The sequence below is a fragment of the Camarhynchus parvulus genome, chromosome 1 (assembly GCF_901933205.1).
Source record: "Camarhynchus parvulus chromosome 1, STF_HiC, whole genome shotgun sequence".
NCBI classification, from domain to species: domain Eukaryota; kingdom Metazoa; phylum Chordata; class Aves; order Passeriformes; family Thraupidae; genus Camarhynchus; species Camarhynchus parvulus.
Window position 1 is genome coordinate 114,631,420 of NC_044571.1, and position 16,039 is coordinate 114,647,458.

At 49.6% G+C, this 16,039-nt stretch overlaps 1 protein-coding gene across 1 annotated transcript in view; it reads left to right on the plus strand.

The window, feature by feature from the left end:
• TIAM1 (TIAM Rac1 associated GEF 1) overlaps positions 1–16,039 on the plus strand; it is a 144,831-nt gene that overhangs the window by 88,673 nt on the left and 40,119 nt on the right. The window contains 5 exon segments of the mRNA XM_030971910.1: positions 2,255–2,479; positions 5,379–5,564; positions 7,783–7,929; positions 10,259–10,333; positions 10,799–10,969. Of these exon segments, the coding sequence (XP_030827770.1) occupies positions 2,255–2,479; positions 5,379–5,564; positions 7,783–7,929; positions 10,259–10,333; positions 10,799–10,969 (804 nt within the window).

The following is a 16,039-nucleotide window of genomic DNA, read 5'->3' on the forward strand; positions in this document are numbered from 1 at the left end:
CAGTGCACCCAGAGACATCCCATCCCCATCCCAGCCACGTGGCTCAGGCAGCTCTGGCTGTGCCCACACAAACCCTGGCACATGGCACACGTGTGTGCCAGCAGCTCACAGCAGCTTCTGACACCACGAGGTGTTTGCAGCTCGCTGGTGTGGTCCTTCCCCTTGGGAAGGGCAGCAATTCTCATCCCTGCTCATCTGCCAGGGGGGTAAAATCCACTCCAGACCCTTTTTCCCTCCCTCTCCCCAGGAAACCAAAAAGAAAAATGAATCTGATGGTATGCAGGTAATACTTTGAAATGTAATAAGATAACAAAGGCTGTTGGGATTTTGCTAGGAATTAACAAAGCTCATTCTAAGTCCAGTGCTGATCTCTTCTGTGCTGGGGATGAGGTTTCAGCACCTGACTGTGGGCAAAGTGTCTCCTGTTGTGGCAAATAATTCCAGCAGACATTCCTCAGCAAGGGGGGCTCCCAGTGTCCTCAGCAGTGCAATGGGAGCCTGCTCTCATGAGTGCTACAGCCTGGGCAGAGCCTGGCCACCTTCAGCCACAGCCCGTGGGCAGTGCCAACTGAAGGCAGGGGATTTGGTATTTTTGGTATTTTCTGAGTCCCCCCTTGCTGGGAGGAATGATTGAATCTGACTCCATGTTCTTAGAAGGCTAATTTATTATTTTATGTACTTATATTATATTAAAGAATGCTGTACTAAACTATACTGAAGAATAGAGAAAGAATGCAGACAGAAGGCTAAAAGATAATAATGAATCTCGTGACTCTCTCCGGAGTCTGACACAGCCTGATCATGATTGGTCCTTAAGTTAAAACAATTCACATGAAACAATGACTAGTTGGTAAACATGTCCAAACCACATTCCAAAGCAGCAAAACACAGGGGAAGAAAATCAGATCATTATTGTTTCCATTTTTCTCTGAGGCTTCTCAGCTTCCCAGGAGAGAAATCCTGGGGAAGGGATTTTTCAGAAAACATGATGGTGACAGGAAGGAGGAGCTCAGTCCTTCTGCAGCAGATCCTGCTTCTGCTTGGGGCTTACAGCCTGAGTGAGGGAAGTGGTGTCATTCTGGGACACACCTGTGCCACCAAAGTTTGGGGAGCATCAGTGTGAGGCCCAGCTGGGCCTCTCTGGGGAGCTCTCCTTAGCTTCATCCTTGGCTGTTGGTTGTCACCTCAGCGAGGATGACCTTCCTCATCTTCTCCAGCAAATGGAGAAGTCATGCTGGGCTGTCTATTAATAGATCAGGCATCATCAGAAAGTTTAATTAGAACAAGGTGGTTTGGCACCTTGCTGCTTTTCCAGCCAAATACCAGTGTGATTATTGCCACAGGCTGACACTCACACAAAGTCCTCTGCAGCCCTGAGCTGCCTCGAGAGTTTGTTTCATGACCTGCTGTAAAAAGGAATGGAGTTTAGTAAAAGGCCTTAGATTGACTTTTTATTTTGAAATCTGGAAAGATTCTTCTTTGTGTGTCAGAAGCCTCTAATCAGAATAGTTCTTTTCCAGAAAGAAGTGCTGGTGTCCCATGCTCCAGCCTGGTGTCTCATGGAGTGGTTTGGGCTGGAAGGGACATTAAAGGTTATCCAGTTCCATGCCCTGCCATGGGTTGGAACACCTTCCACTCCTCCAGGTTGCTCCAAAGCCTGTCCAACCTGGCCTTGGGCACTTCCAGCAAGGAGAAATGTCCCCTTTTCCCAAACTGCCACATCCATGCTTGGGAAGGGACAGTGCCAGAGCTGTGAAACGAGGATGGGCCTGCCTTTAATGGTAACAGGCGTGTCTTCAGAGTGCTTTTGGGCCTTCAGAAACAGAAAGTTGTTTGTCTGTGCACCACCATAAAGCTACTCATACTTCTCATGGTCACATTTTCTGCCATTAATTTATTATTATCTGCTGCATGCCAGAAAAGCTCTCCATCCTGGGAAGGGCACAGCAGTGGTGCATTCCCTGCCTTAAGGAGCTGGAGTTTAGATCCATGGTTAAATGCCAGGCTAGAAATTGTGGCCAGGGAGGTGATTGCTGAGGCCTTGCTGGGAAGCACCCCCAGCTGCAAAGCACAGACAGAGGTGTAATTCCAAGAGTTAAAAACGGCCTGCTTAGGGATGATGGGGGTACATAAGTGGATTTAAGGCTTTGAATCTGGAGATCAAAGGCAGAGGAACCTGCTCGGAGCTGCATGTGTTAATCTGGCATCAGTTTGGAGGAGGGTGCTGAGTTCTTTCCCCCTTTCCCCCGGGCAGACGTGCAGCCAGACGGAGCTGGAGAACTGGATCACGGCCATCCACTCGGCCTGCGCCACCGCCGTGGCGCGGCAGCACCACAAGGAGGACACCCTCAAGCTGCTCAAGACTGAGATCAAGAAGCTGGAGCAGAAGATCGACATGGACGAGAAGATGAAGAAGATGGGGGAAATGCAGCTGTCCTCCGTCACAGACTCCAAGAAGAAGAAGACCATACTGGATCAGGTAAACTCAAAAGTTCTCGGGGCTTCTGCTGGTCACAGTGACCCCGAGATGTGTTAGAAAACCTCTTTTCCCAGCCTGGTGGTGGAAGAAGGAGTCATAACTCTTCTGGTCTCATTCTCAAGGTTGTTTATTGCTTCTTATCTATAAAATTCTTTCTCTGGCCTGCTGAGGTCCGTTCAGCAGGTCAGACAGAGGCACTCTGGCTGCTCCCAGGGTGGTGTTATCTTTTTATACTACAAACTACGTGTACAGTATTTACAATAACTTCCCAATACCTATCACCTGTGTTAGACAGTGAGCTTCTACCTTAAACCAATCCAAAAGTGCCAATATCACAGCAGAAGATGGATGCCAAGAAGAAGAAGAAGGAGAAAGGCTGGACATGCCCAGACTCCTCCATCTTGCCCCCTGAACCCCCATTCTAAAAACCCCAAAAATTTATTTTTCACCCCGTGACAAACTAACTATTATTCTACTTAGATTTTCGTGGCTTGCAGATCCTCATGTAAGGTTGGTAATTTTTTCCATGGGTCATAATCAAAGGCACAGGTGTCCTGGGCTCTGTGCCAGGGTCTCTGAGCCCCCTGGCAGGGGTTTGGGCAGTCCAGGACAGCCAGAGGGATGGCCTGAATTCCAACAAAAAGTCCCTAGCAAGGGTTTAAGGGCTTTTAGAGGAGGTGGGAGCAGGAGAGCGGTGCTGGCTGCCTTAGCTGCACCATTGCTCCGCTAAGGTCCAGCATGGGCTCTCTGCTGGCCTCCAGGAGATTTGGATAGCAGGAGGCTGCCAGGCCATGGCTGGGGGATGCCTTGGGGAGCAGCTGTTCACACACCAACAAACTCTGCTGCTGCTGCCTTAAGTGTGCCAGAGGCTGCTGCTCCTGCTGGCAGCTGGGCTGAGGAAGCCATGCCTGGTTTCTGCTTGCCACAAGGGCCTGCCTTGACCTTGTGGCTGCATCCCTGGCTGCCCTGGGCCCTCTCCTGCTGCCTTCAAGTGGACAGCGTGGCTGGCTGGCTTTCAGCAGCAGAGAGCCTCGAGCAGATGTCTCTCCCACTGCTGCAGCAGCACCTTATTTTGGGAAATCTGACATATGGCTGCTGCTTCCCTCATTTGGAGCTTTCCTACCGTGGCTGCCAAGTGTGCCTGTAATGCAGAGCATGGGGGGAAGTGGCTGGGGCTGAGCTAAAGGGATTTGTACCCCCTGGAAGCCCGTGAGGAGGGGAAATAGAGGAGAAAGAGGAGGGAGATGCTAAAGAATCCTACTCAAAGCTGTCAGTCACAGTGAGAGGGCAGAGCAGTCTCTCTCTTTATGTAACTGAGTTTGTCTGGATGCTTTGCAACTGTTTCCTATAAGCTATTTGAATTATTTAAATAAGTCCTTCCATAGGCTGATTGCAGCACTCTTTGCTGATCAGATTAATTATCCCCAGTGTATGGCACTTTTTCAAGCTCTGTTGTTGCTCACAGCAAAGCTGCTGCTGTGGCTGCTGATTTGGGTTGCCCTGTGCCTGGAGTTTGGTGGGGTTTGCTCTTCTGATTCTTCACATGCTCGTGATGCATGAAAGAAGCCTCTTAAGGGACTGCTGAGCAGAGAATCCTGGAAATACAAAGAAAATTAAAAATGAATATTTAATCCTGTTAATTAGCATTGTATCAAAGGAGCAGTTGTCCCAGGAGGAGACTTTTGCCACAAATGTAGAAAGTTGTTTTCCATCTAATCAAAACTCTTTAACTGTTTGCATCCTTTGGGGGGTTGGGAGGGGAGGGGAATGTGGGAATATCAGCAGTCAGGGTTTGTTGGGTGAGATATCAGCACTGGTGAAAAGGGTGAGTGTGGTGTTGTGAGGGTTTCCAGGACGAGGTGAGAGATGAGAATTTGACTCCATGTTCTTAGAAAGCTGATTTATTATTTTCTGATATTATATTATATTTAAAATACTATACTAAAAAGAATGGAGAAAAGATGTATCAAAAGGCTAGAAAAGAATGAATAATAAAAACCCATGACTGACCAGAATCCCAAAACAGCTAAACTAAAATTAGTCATTAAGTTCACACAATTCACATAAAACTAATTAAATATACACCTGTTAGTAAACAATCTCCAAAGCAATCAAATAATTATTGTTTACATTTCTTTTCTGAAACTTCTCAGCTTCTCAGGAGAAAAAACCCTGACAGAGGGACTTTTCAGAAAATGTCATAGTGACAGGTGTGTTGTTGGAACCCAGGAAATTCCTCTGGCTGCCCTGGAGGGCTCAAACCCCTGCCAGGGGGCTCAGAGACCTTGGCACAGAGCCCAAGACCCCCGTGCCTTTGATCTAGCCCTTGGAAAAAACAATTTCCAACCTTTCTCTGAAGAATTACAAATCAAGAAAGTTTAGGTAGAATAACAGTTTGTCACGGGGTGAAAAACAGATTTTTGTGATTTTTAGAATTGGGGCTCGGGATCCCAAGATGGAGGAATTTGGCCGTGCCTTATTCTTTTTCCTTCTTCTTCTTGGCCTCCATCTTCTGGGTGATGGTGGCATTTTTAGATTGGTTTAGAGTAGAAGCTCACTGTCTAACATGGGTGATAGGTATTGGGAAGTTACTGTAAATAATGTACATGTAGTTTTTAGTATAAAAAGATAGCACCACCTCTGAGGTGGGCAGTGTGCCTCTGTCTGACCTGTCAGACAGACCTTGGTGGGTCAGAAAAAGAATGTTATAGATAAGAAATAATAAACAACCTTGAGAATGAGATCAGAAGAATTCTGACTCCTTCTTTGACTGCTGGGCTGGGAAAAGAGACTTGTACATATCTCAGAGTCCCTCTGACCAGCAGAGGTTCTGAGAGTGTGTCAGTGGGAAATGTTCCAAGGCATTTACCAGGCTGTTGTCCCCTGTGTCCCCTGGCAGATCTTCGTGTGGGAGCAGAACCTGGAGCAGTTCCAGATGGACCTGTTCCGCTACCGCTGTTACCTGGCCAGCCTGCAGGGCGGGGAGCTGCCCAACCCCAAGCGCCTGCTGGCCTTCGCCAGCCGCCCCACCAAGGTGGCCATGGGCCGCCTGGGCATCTTCTCCGTGTCCTCCTTCCACGCACTGGTGAGTGAGCAGGGCTGGGCTGGGCTCAGCAGGGCTGCAGGAGCGGCTGGGGAAGAGCCGTCTCTGTCCTAGACGTGTCATTTGGAATTTCCACCAGAAACAGATCTTCCTGGTCATCTCAAGTGTCTTCAGGTCTTCCAGGGTCATGTGTGTCCACGGATTTGGGTGTGATCCACACATCCCATCAAGTCAGTGGGAGCCGTTCTGAAGCCCTCAGCATGTGCTGGCTGAGACCTTCTTGGGCTCATCTGACTTTATTCCAATTATTCCAACCAATTATTCCAATGGTCATCAGCACCTGATGCCCCACAAGGGAGGGGAAACTGCTGCCTATGGTGTGGCAAGTAATGGTTGTTGAAATTTAAGTACTGTAACAGCCCAGCTCTTAAAAGTACAGGGCAATGTTCTGCAAAATGAATTTGAGTCAAGTTCTTGTAGTTTCAGCTTGGACTCCTGGAGGTTCACAGAAATAGCTGAGCTCCACTGTTGTCTTGTAGATGTCAGCTGTAGCCTTCAGTTGAATGCAGAGCTGTAATTCAGTCAGGGGCGTTTTTATTCTTTCCTATATGAAAAGATTAGCGTCATCATCCTGCTAATTGCTGCTGGATTTATTATATTTTTTAAGTGCCGGGCTGTAATTTGCATTTATGCTTTTTTTTTTTTCACATCAAGCAAAGCACTGAGCTCTAGCCTGAAAAACAGTCTGCCTCTTCATGCTGGTGTCTCTGGAGAGCCAAGGGAAAAAATATGTGTGGAAAAATGTTGTGTTGGAAGAGACACGTGTTTTCTTCTCCTCAGCAAACTCTCATGTCCTCCTTTGCCCCCAGGAACGTGGGGAAATGCAGCTTCATGCGAGGAGCCCTAACTCAAGTTTCAGGGAGGGAATTTACCCAGGGAAGCTGTGGCTTCCCCTGGATCCCTGGAAGTGTCCCAGGCCAAGCTGGACGGGGCTTGGAGCAGCCTGGGATAGTGGAAAGTGTCCCTGTCCATGGCAGGGGCTGGGATGGGCTTTAAGGTCCCCTCCATCCCAGATGATACTGACTCCATGGCCCCAGGCTCCTGAAGATGTTCTCAGTACTTTCATCCAAGGATGTGCTGAGTTCCCCCGGGTGGCTCTGTGTAAATGTCCCAGGACAGCTGTGGAGCCTCTCACTGTGGAAATGGAGGTGTTGCTGTGGTGCTCAAGTTCTCCTTTTGCTGGATTTCCCCTGTTTCCCCAGGAGAGCCCCCATTCCCCACCCAGTTCCAGCAGCCAGCCCTCTGTCCATCCCAGCTGTAGTTTTGGATGTGCTGCATCCAGCCAGTTCCTCAGCTGGGGACATCCCTCCGTGTTCCCAGGGCCATTCTGCTGCTCTGGGCTGTGGGAATGCAGCACTGAGGTGCTCCAGGAGGTGCAGTCAGCAGGGTGGGTCTGTCTGTCTGTCTGTCTGTGCCCTGCCTCCTGCCCTTCCCTACCGCTCCCTTTTTGGCAGGAGAGGAGCTCCTCTCCTCAGGCCGCCTCCACCTGGGAAATCTGATTAGACAGATTGTTTTTGGGCCTGAACTGTTCAGCTCTGAGTGACGTCCCAGTGATCTCCTGCCGAGCTCCCCAGATACTGGGCTCAGTCAAGGCAGTGTCTCTTGTTGCCACAGGGCATTTTGCTGTAGGGCAGCTGACACTGCTCTGATGGGAAGGGTCATTTCAGCTCACTTTTCCCCTTCCTGTGCCTTGCTCAGTCCTTCAGATGTCACTTATCTTTAAGGAAGTGCAGGCCTAAATGCCATGAGCTCCCTGCAAGCCTTTATCTGGCCTTGCTGCCCTTCTGAGTCAGCACCAGGATGCCCAGAGTGTTTCCACAGGAAAGAGCAAAGAGGAGGACCGGGTTTTTGGGAAGCAACTGATAAGTTTGGAAATCTCAGGTTTCACATGTCCAGCTTTGAAACCTTGCTAGGAAAAGAAAATAAAAGAAAAAACTCAAACCCTTCATTGGTCCTGAGGTTTTGCTCAATGATGATTAGGTGGTGTGTACTGTCCATTTCAATATTTGCTATTGGATGTTGGCAGAAGTGAGTTAATTTGCAGTGACAAGGCAGCAGCCTGGCAGCATCCCCACTGTCCCAGCAGTGAGAACCCTGAGTTCCCATAGGATTTGCCTTTTTTTCCCCCCAGACCCCCCATTTGGAGGGGTTTGTGCTGGGCTGCTGCAGCTCTGATGCTGAAGCCCCGTGGCATTGACAGGTGGCGGCTCGCACGGGGGAGTCGGGAGTGAGGAGGAGGACACAGGCCATGTCCAGGTCTGCCAGCAAGAGGAGGAGCAGGTTTTCTTCTCTCTGGGGGCTGGACACTACCTCCAAGAAGAAGCAGGGGAGGCCCAGCATTAACCAGGTAAGAGGTGGGAGTTTGGGGTGGTGTTATTGCAGGGGTGGTTTGTTGGTGGGCAGAATGCAGCTCTCACAGAGTCATGGCATTCCTCATCCCCTTCCAAAATCAGGGGCTGCAGCTGCACACCAGGGCACAGCAGCTCCTACCAAAGGCTTGGAATTTGCCCTTTTTTTCAGCATTTCTGCTCCTTCTGCTTTTCCTGCAGGTGCCTTCCCTAATCTCAGGAGCAGCAAAGCAGCAGTGTAATACAGACACAGCTTTGGAGAGAAAAAGCCCCCAAACAATCCAGACTTGTTTGCTTATTTTTGATTTAAAATGATGAGTTTGTACAATGATTTAAATGTAGCTGAGTTTGGTGAAAACTTCCTAAAGTGACAAGAAGCTTTGCATTCAGTTGGGACACTCCCTGTTTTGCTTCAGATTTATAAAAAAGCAGAAGTTGTGCAGTTTCCACCCAGTCACTGCCCAGATCTTTCTCTAGAAAACGTGCTCCAGTGTGGTAGGAAGGTGCTTCCCTGTTATTCTTTGCAAACATCCCTAATTACAGCTTACACTTTTTGAGAGCCATACCTCATCTAATTGCAGGAAATGTAGGCTCTGCCTTTCTTTCTCTTCCCTCACTTCTTGTGGGAGAAAGGCTGGGGACCCACGCTGCTCTGTGCCCTGTGATTTCTTGTGCTGTCTGTTCAAGCAGCAGTGGCTGTTTGTTTTGTTCAGCAGAGGATGATCAGCCTGTTTGGAGTGAGACACTGAAAGTTCACCTGATATTTAGAGGCTGAGCAAAAGCCCAGGGGCTTGGCTGGACTGCAGCTCCAAGAGCACGTTCCCAGTTCCTTGTGCTGATGCTGCAGCATCCCTGTTGCTTTGTATTTGCTTGCCCCAAATCCCTTGTCCTGAGCTGGGATCCTGCTTGTGCTGTGTTTCAAATCTGTTTTTTTTTCCCCCCTGGGCTGGTCCCTTTTGTTTTTCCTTTCAGTGGAGATAATTGCATTCTTCACGCTGCCTCTCCTGCTCCTGCCCCCCTCACTCCTCCACAGCACAGGCATGGAGAGGGATTCTGTTCCAGGTTAAAGGAAATCCATTGTGCAGAGAGTTGTAAAAAGTGTGAAGTTTTGAGGAAGTAGCAGAGTGTCTGAACGCAGTGCCTGAACACATTTCCCTTGCTTGGGCAAAGTGTTGCCTATTGGGAGCAGCCAGCTGAAAATCCCCAAAAGGCAGAGACCTTTTCCCATCCTGCCTGGTCCCTGCTTCATTTTAGCCAGGCAATAATTAACATTCCAGCAACTTGATCCTAGGGCTGTGCTGATGTGGAGCTACAAAACTGACCTTTTGAGTTCTCATTGTTGGGTTCTGCTGCCGCACCAGCCCTGCCTGCCCTTCTGCTGCAGCCCTGGGCTGACCTGGGCTGGATGCTGCACATATTCCTGTCTGGTCATTCCTCCTGCAGGGGATCCTGTTGGTTTTGGCTCTCTGGCTCCATGCTGGGTTACCAGCTCCTGTTCCATTAGAGAAGGGTTACTCTGCCTTGTGCCTGAATGTTTGCTGAGTACGTTTTGGCAGCTGGCTCGTTACGGAGCCAGCCAGAAACAGAGCCCTTCTGAGTCCTCAGCAGAGGTGGGGAAGTGTTCATTTCCCACTTTTACTGGTGGAGAAACCCAGCACTAGGAGAGATTAAATTAGTCCAGCTCCACCAAGGCAGTCAGGACAGACCTCCAAGCAGAAGTGGCCTCTAATTATCCTGTACCACCCCATCACCAGCTTGTTTTTCACCTCACCCTCTCTTCCATCAGGCTGCTGTTTGCCTTTTCTCCAGTGGCAGAGAGGCAGGGACTGTTGGAGAGGTCCCCAGGTCACTGCCCTGCAGACCTTGGTGGAGGGCCCAGGTCTGGACAGAGGCTGGTGCAAAGGTGTGCCCGTGTCAGTAAAGCCACAGCTGTGCTCAGGAGGAGTGGTCCTAGTGAGGAGCTGGGGCTGGGGGACACAGGACAGCACTTCTGTATTTAAGGAATGGCACCTGCAGTGAGCTGGCCTGGTGTTTGGGGTCCCCTCTCTGCTGGAAACACCTCCTTGTTCTTGTGCTGTTCCTTTTTGGATGACAGGCTGAAGCAGAAAGAGCTTAGAGGGGCTGCTGGATGTGACTCACCCACCCTGAAGAAGGTTTCCCCCATCCCAGATTTCCACAAGAGTGAAGCATTTCTGCAAGCAGTGTGTTTGGAGATGGCTGTTTGTATTTCTCAGTTTGAATCCCGTGCTGGATGTGAGACAGGCTGTTCTGCCCCTGGCACAGGGAGTCAGTTCTGGTTTAAAGCAGATCCCCTCTCTTGTTCCTTAGGTGTTTGGAGAAGGAGTGGATTCAGTGAAGAAATCTCTTGAAGGGATCTTTGATGACACAGTCCCAGATGGCAAGGTAAAACCCCAGCTCTCCAGCTGCCTCCTTCCCCCACGTTTGCAGCCATTCAATTCAGAATCAATAAGAAGATTTGCTGTTTTGCCATTTCTAAGCATTGGAGCTGCAGTACCCACAACGGTTTTGTTGTGGTTTACTCAGAAATACTGCACATTTGGGTTTTAAATTCAAATCTGCTTTCATCCCTGCTGTTTTGTTGTTGCATTCCTGGCATTCCCAGTAGGCATAGGGTGAAACCCCAGGAGAAGCACACTGCAGCACTGTAGCTGTGTGGGTGGCACAGGAGGCACACTCTACCCTGCTCAGGGAAACCTGCAGGTTCCTGTCCAGACAAGCCTTCAGCCTGGCCTTAGGAGCAAAATAGCTTCTCTCTGAGAGCTCTGGTGCAGCACATAATGCACTAGTTACTGATGGAGAGGGAGCTGTGTTGGGCTGGGATTGTCATGATGGATTCTGTTTATTTAGAGGGACAAAGAAGTGGCCCTGAGCAGCGTCCACCAGCACAACCCCGACTGTGATATCTGGGTGCACGAGTACTTCACGCCCTCGTGGTTCTGCCTGCCCAACAACCAGCCTGCCCTGACAGTCATCCGGCCCGGGGACACCTCCAGGGACGTGCTGGAAATGATCTGCAAGGTAAACCTGCCCTGGGGCAGCTGGAAATCGCTGCAGCCTCGTGTGCCACTGCTTGGACTGCTCTGCACTGGGACACAGTTCTGTCCGGGGTGAAAAACACAAATCACACTGCAGTGTTGGGGCAGGAGCACAGCAGAGAATTCCCTGCAGCTGGAGCTGACTTGGTGTGGCTGCAGGGACAGCAGGCTGGGGCTTGCCCTCCCCACTCTGGCTGCTGTGCATGAGTGTGGAAGTGCCTTTACCTGCTGGCTCTGCCCCTGCTGCTGCCCTTCCCCTGTCCCTGCAGTGGCACCAAGCTGAGGGTGGGACCCTCTCCCAGCCCCTGGGTGCCCCACATTGTGGTGGTGCAGCCACCCTGGTGCCCCCAGCTCTGCATCCCTCCCCCAGCCCCTTCCCCTGTGCCAGGCAGGTGAGGTGACCTCACCCAGCCCTTCCCAGGAGCCAGGGGACCTGTTCCCAGCAGCCATCCCTGCTTCCCTGCCCTCGGGCTGGCACTGGGACAGCAGCAGCCCCAGGAGTGGGGCAGGTGCAATCCAGACTTTCCGTGTTTGCTGCCTGCAGTGCAGAACCAGACCCAGCCTGGCGTGGGTGGCAGGAGGGGACAGGGGGAAGCTTTTATCTGCATTTGGAGTGGAGGGGAAGGAAAAACCACCTGGATTTCTTTGCCAGATGAAGTATCAGAGACGTTGGGCCATTAAAAAGAGTTCCATCTGTGAAGAGTTGGAAGCTTTGACAAATTAAACACAGGCTTTCAGCTCTGGCAGCTGCATAATGTGTGTTTTCGGAGCGAGCGAGACCTGTCACGTGCCGCTCTGAAAAGTGAGTCTGCTTTGTACAACAACAACAGCAGGAGAAAAGAAAACATTTATTACTATTGAGAGCTTAACTTTGGGGACTTTCAGAGCCTGTTGCGTGTGCCTCTGAAGAGAGGGAAGGTGAGAGAAAGGCGTTTGTTTCCAGTAATTGCACGGTGCGCTCGTCTCTCTGCCAGGTGCGCCGCAGCTTCTGAAAGCTCTGCTTTGTCTTCAGCAAAAGATGACATTTTTGGAGGGAGGCCTAACAGGGAAGCTGGATGACACATGATTAGTAATGATTTATTTTTAGGGTCTATGTTCTGCTTTGGGTGAGGATGGTTAACTCAGTGGACTGGATCCTTGCTGGTGCAGCCCCGTGGTTCCAGCAGGTGCCTGCTGAGGGTCTGGTCTCTCCCTGTGCTTTTGCTGCGCTGGGTGGGGGTGTTTGAGGAGAAGGGGAGGTTGGTGAGTGTTTTGTCAAGAGCTACTATCTGTTTCTTTCCTTTCTGTAAGAGTTTTCAGCCTCAAAAGCACTGTCGAGATGCCTTTTTTCTGTAGCATTTAATAATCAATCTCTTTCTTCTGTCTCTTGCATTCAGCTCATTTTCCCCCCTTTAATATCCGATCCACATCATTTCACATCAGTTTGCCATCTGCCATCTGAGAGCCAGTCAAGTTCTGGTACAGTAAACATTTCAAGCTCTACATTTCATATAAACCTCCTCATGTTTGTGTGGATGTGGTTAAATCTGTGCTGCTAAACTGAGCTTGATTCTTCTGCTGGAGAGCATTCAATGCGCTAAAGTCATTGTGGAAAATGTGTTCTTATGCTAACATTGCTGCTTGTTATTATACAGCCAGTTAGGCTTTGGAGGATGCTTTGTGACACTTTTATGACTCAAGATCGGTGGGAGGAGTGTTTAAAGCATTTTTAAAGTGGTTTCTCAAAGATTTCTCCTCAGATGTAGCTAGCAACATCACTTGGAAGGCAGGAAAACTCAGTGTATATGCATGAAATTGCTTTCTCTGGCTGATAGGAAATAGTTGGTCCCTTCCAATCTTAACCATCCTGTGATTCTGTGATGACACTGCTCAGTGTGAAGGAATGTATATGCATTAGTAGCATTTGCATAATGGTATGTCTTAAAATGGAGGAGGAAATCACACTCTGTATACGGATTTAGGCAGAGCCAGTGTGGAGATAATAACACCAAAACCCAATATGGAGATACTGGCAGTAAAAAACAAGCCCAGATGAATACATGGCATTTTGTCTTTTGACTGCATAAAAAGTGAGGCAAGAAAGGTTTGGGGTTTTTTTTCCCCTCACCATTTACATTTTCCAAAGGGACCTGCATGAGGGGCAAGAAGCAGAGAGCCCAAGGTCTCAGGGTTTGTGCTCAGAGCCTCTGAGAAGCTGAGCCTGATGCTCTGGGAGCTTCCTTTGCTTTTGGGCTGGTGTTTTCCTGCTGGGAGAGCTGGGGCCACGCAGGAGCAGTGGGATGGCCTCATTCCTGTGCTGCTGCCACAAAGGTCTCCCCCACCAAGCTGGAGAACGTGCCAGGCCCTCTCCTTGGCCAAAAGGAGCTGGGCTTGTGTGCCAGCCCACCGTGGCACTTGGAGCCTCTTGAATGGGAGCCCAGCCCGGCTGTAAATTCTTCTTCTGGAGCACCTCAGCTGAGCTGTCAGGCTGTGCTTTAAACAGGGTTAGCTGCTTAATTTAGTCCAGACCTAGCCAGAGTTATTAGGAGAGAAATAAATAAGGCAAGAAGCTGATTTGGATGGCTGAAAGGTATTTTGGGTGGTCCTGAAAGGATATTCCTATCATTAAAGCTGCCCTGTTTCTGCTCCCACCTCCCCCCATGTGGATGCAGCTCCCAGCAACAAGAAGTGGGTTAATGGTTTGGCTTTTAGGGCAGCCTGGCTGTGTCCACATTCCAGGGACCTTTTCTTTCACTTCAGTAGAACATCGTGGCCCTGTTTGAGACACTTTAACCAGTGTCAGATTTTGAGGTAGATACAGCCCTGGGGCAGCTGTAGGATGTTAATTAGCTAAATGGGGTGGCTCATGGCCGGGACTCTCATTCCTGACCTGGATGGGATCACAGTGTACTGGATTGATGGCATCCACTTGGGCTATGGGGTTTGTTGGAAGAAATGCATGGCTCTAAATAGGAGTGTTTTACCCAGTTTTGTCTTCAGCTGATGCTCTGCCCAGAGCCTGGATAAATTCAGCCTGCCCAGATTGGCTGAATTCATCCCAGGGGGTGATTTCTGCCTGCCTGGGCAGGCTGGAAAGCACCCCTTGGGTCTCCTCCACAAGGGAAGGACGTTGGTGGGCTGTGGATGGCTTTGGGTGGTGGCAGCACAGCTGGCACTGGCCATCAGACACTCCTGAGGTGCAGCATGAGCACAGCAGCTTGGGCACAGGACACAGGGAGGAGATCCAGCCCAGGGGCAGGAGGAGGAGGAGGCTGCCAGCTTCACAGGATCACAGGATCACAGGATCCTTCAGGTTGGAAAGCCCTCCCAGCCCATGGAGCCCAGGCTGTGCCCACCTTGTCCCCACCCAGAGCACTGAGTGCCACCTCCAGGACTTCCTCAGACACCTCCAGGGATGGGCACTGCAAACCTCCCTGGGCAGTCTGTTCCTTCCCATGGGGAAATTCCTGCTGGTGCCCACCCTGAGCCTGCCCTGGCCCCGCCTGAGGCCGTTCCCTCTCCTCCTGTCCCTGTTCCCCCTGGCTGTCCCCTCCTGTCAGGAGCCACAAGGTCCCCCCGAGCCTCATTTTCTCCAGCTGAGCCCCTTCCCAGCTCCCTCAGCCCCTTCCCAGCTCCATTCCCTGGCCTGGACACCCCAGACCTGGGGGATGCACTCAGTGGGTTTAGGTCTCCTCTCTGTGTTTTTGTTCAAGACACCTCTGTGTCTAGGGACAGTTAACTAAGCTGACCAGAAAGTAACCCAGGACTCCTCTGTGTCATTTCTGAACCTTTAATGCCAATTCTGCTTCCCTTTGGTTTCTGAGGTGTGTGTGTGTGTGTGTCTGTAAATAGAGAATTACTGAAAACAGCAGTGATCAGTGGGAAAGGCAAGCAGGAAGCTTTCCAAAAAAGAAAAGTCAGGGAGCAAGGATATCTCCAACATTCAGCTGTTTTTCTTTTGGCTCTGGATAGATTTCAGTCATTAGTGAATTAACTAGGAATTTGCCTGGATTACAGAGGTTGTTCCATTTCAGGTACTCCATTTCATCCAAGGATAATTTGATTTTTTGGGATGGACATATTTGAACAGAGCACTGTGCAGAGTGCAACAATAGATCTGTTTTGGTTTTCCTTCTTATTATTGGTAGCTTTTTTTACTCCTGGGCTAATCCAGGCTTTCCACAGTGTTTCCTGTTCTCTGGGTGTTTGCTGGAGGGTCAGGGTGGGATGTTCTCCACAGGTACATTGCTCATCACCTCAGTGCTGCTGGATCACACTGGAACTGGAAAAGCAGGCTTTAAAAAACAGGACAAACAGGCAATAATGCTGCTCTTGCATGAGTTTTCAGATAAGCCATTGTTTTCAGCACAGCCTGAGAAACCTTGGTAATTTGCTGGGGTAAAATGAAAAGGCTGAGGTATCAAAGCCTTTAATGATGGGATTTCAGAAGTGACAGTGAGGAGAATTTACCTCCTGTATCTGTGAATCACTTTGGGGTTTCTCATTAGATTTAGTTTAGGAACTTTGAAAGTAACTCCTGGATGATATTCTTTGTGTTTATCATACTTGTAATGTGTTTTGATTACACACTGCATTAACCTCAGCTTAAATCAACCTTATTAATCATGCTGAGAAAAGGTCGTTAACATCTCCCAGACCAAATGCTCTAGCCTCAGCTAATTATAACTAATTCATTAAAATGGTGTGACCTGCTTCCACTGGGATGCAATCCAGGATGCAACTCTTGGCTGCTTCCAGCCAGTGTAACCTGAGCTGCTTGGAATTTAGAGGACAGACAGATTTTTTGTGTTTATTAACCTTGCTTGAAATCTGCCACATCATATTTGTGTGCTGAATTATGAAGATGCTAAAAAAACCCAAACCCAAGAGAGAACAGCTCTCTATTTTGCTCTGTTAGCAGAACATTTGGTTAGGAATCCTTTTATCCAGAGGCATGCTCTGAGGTCTCTGTTCCAGCTTATTGGGCTTTTTTCTGGAATGGCTTGGGAGGGAGCAGAATGCCAGGCCAGCAGAGTGCCCTGGGTGGGTACATGGAGTTTATTCCTGGGGGGAG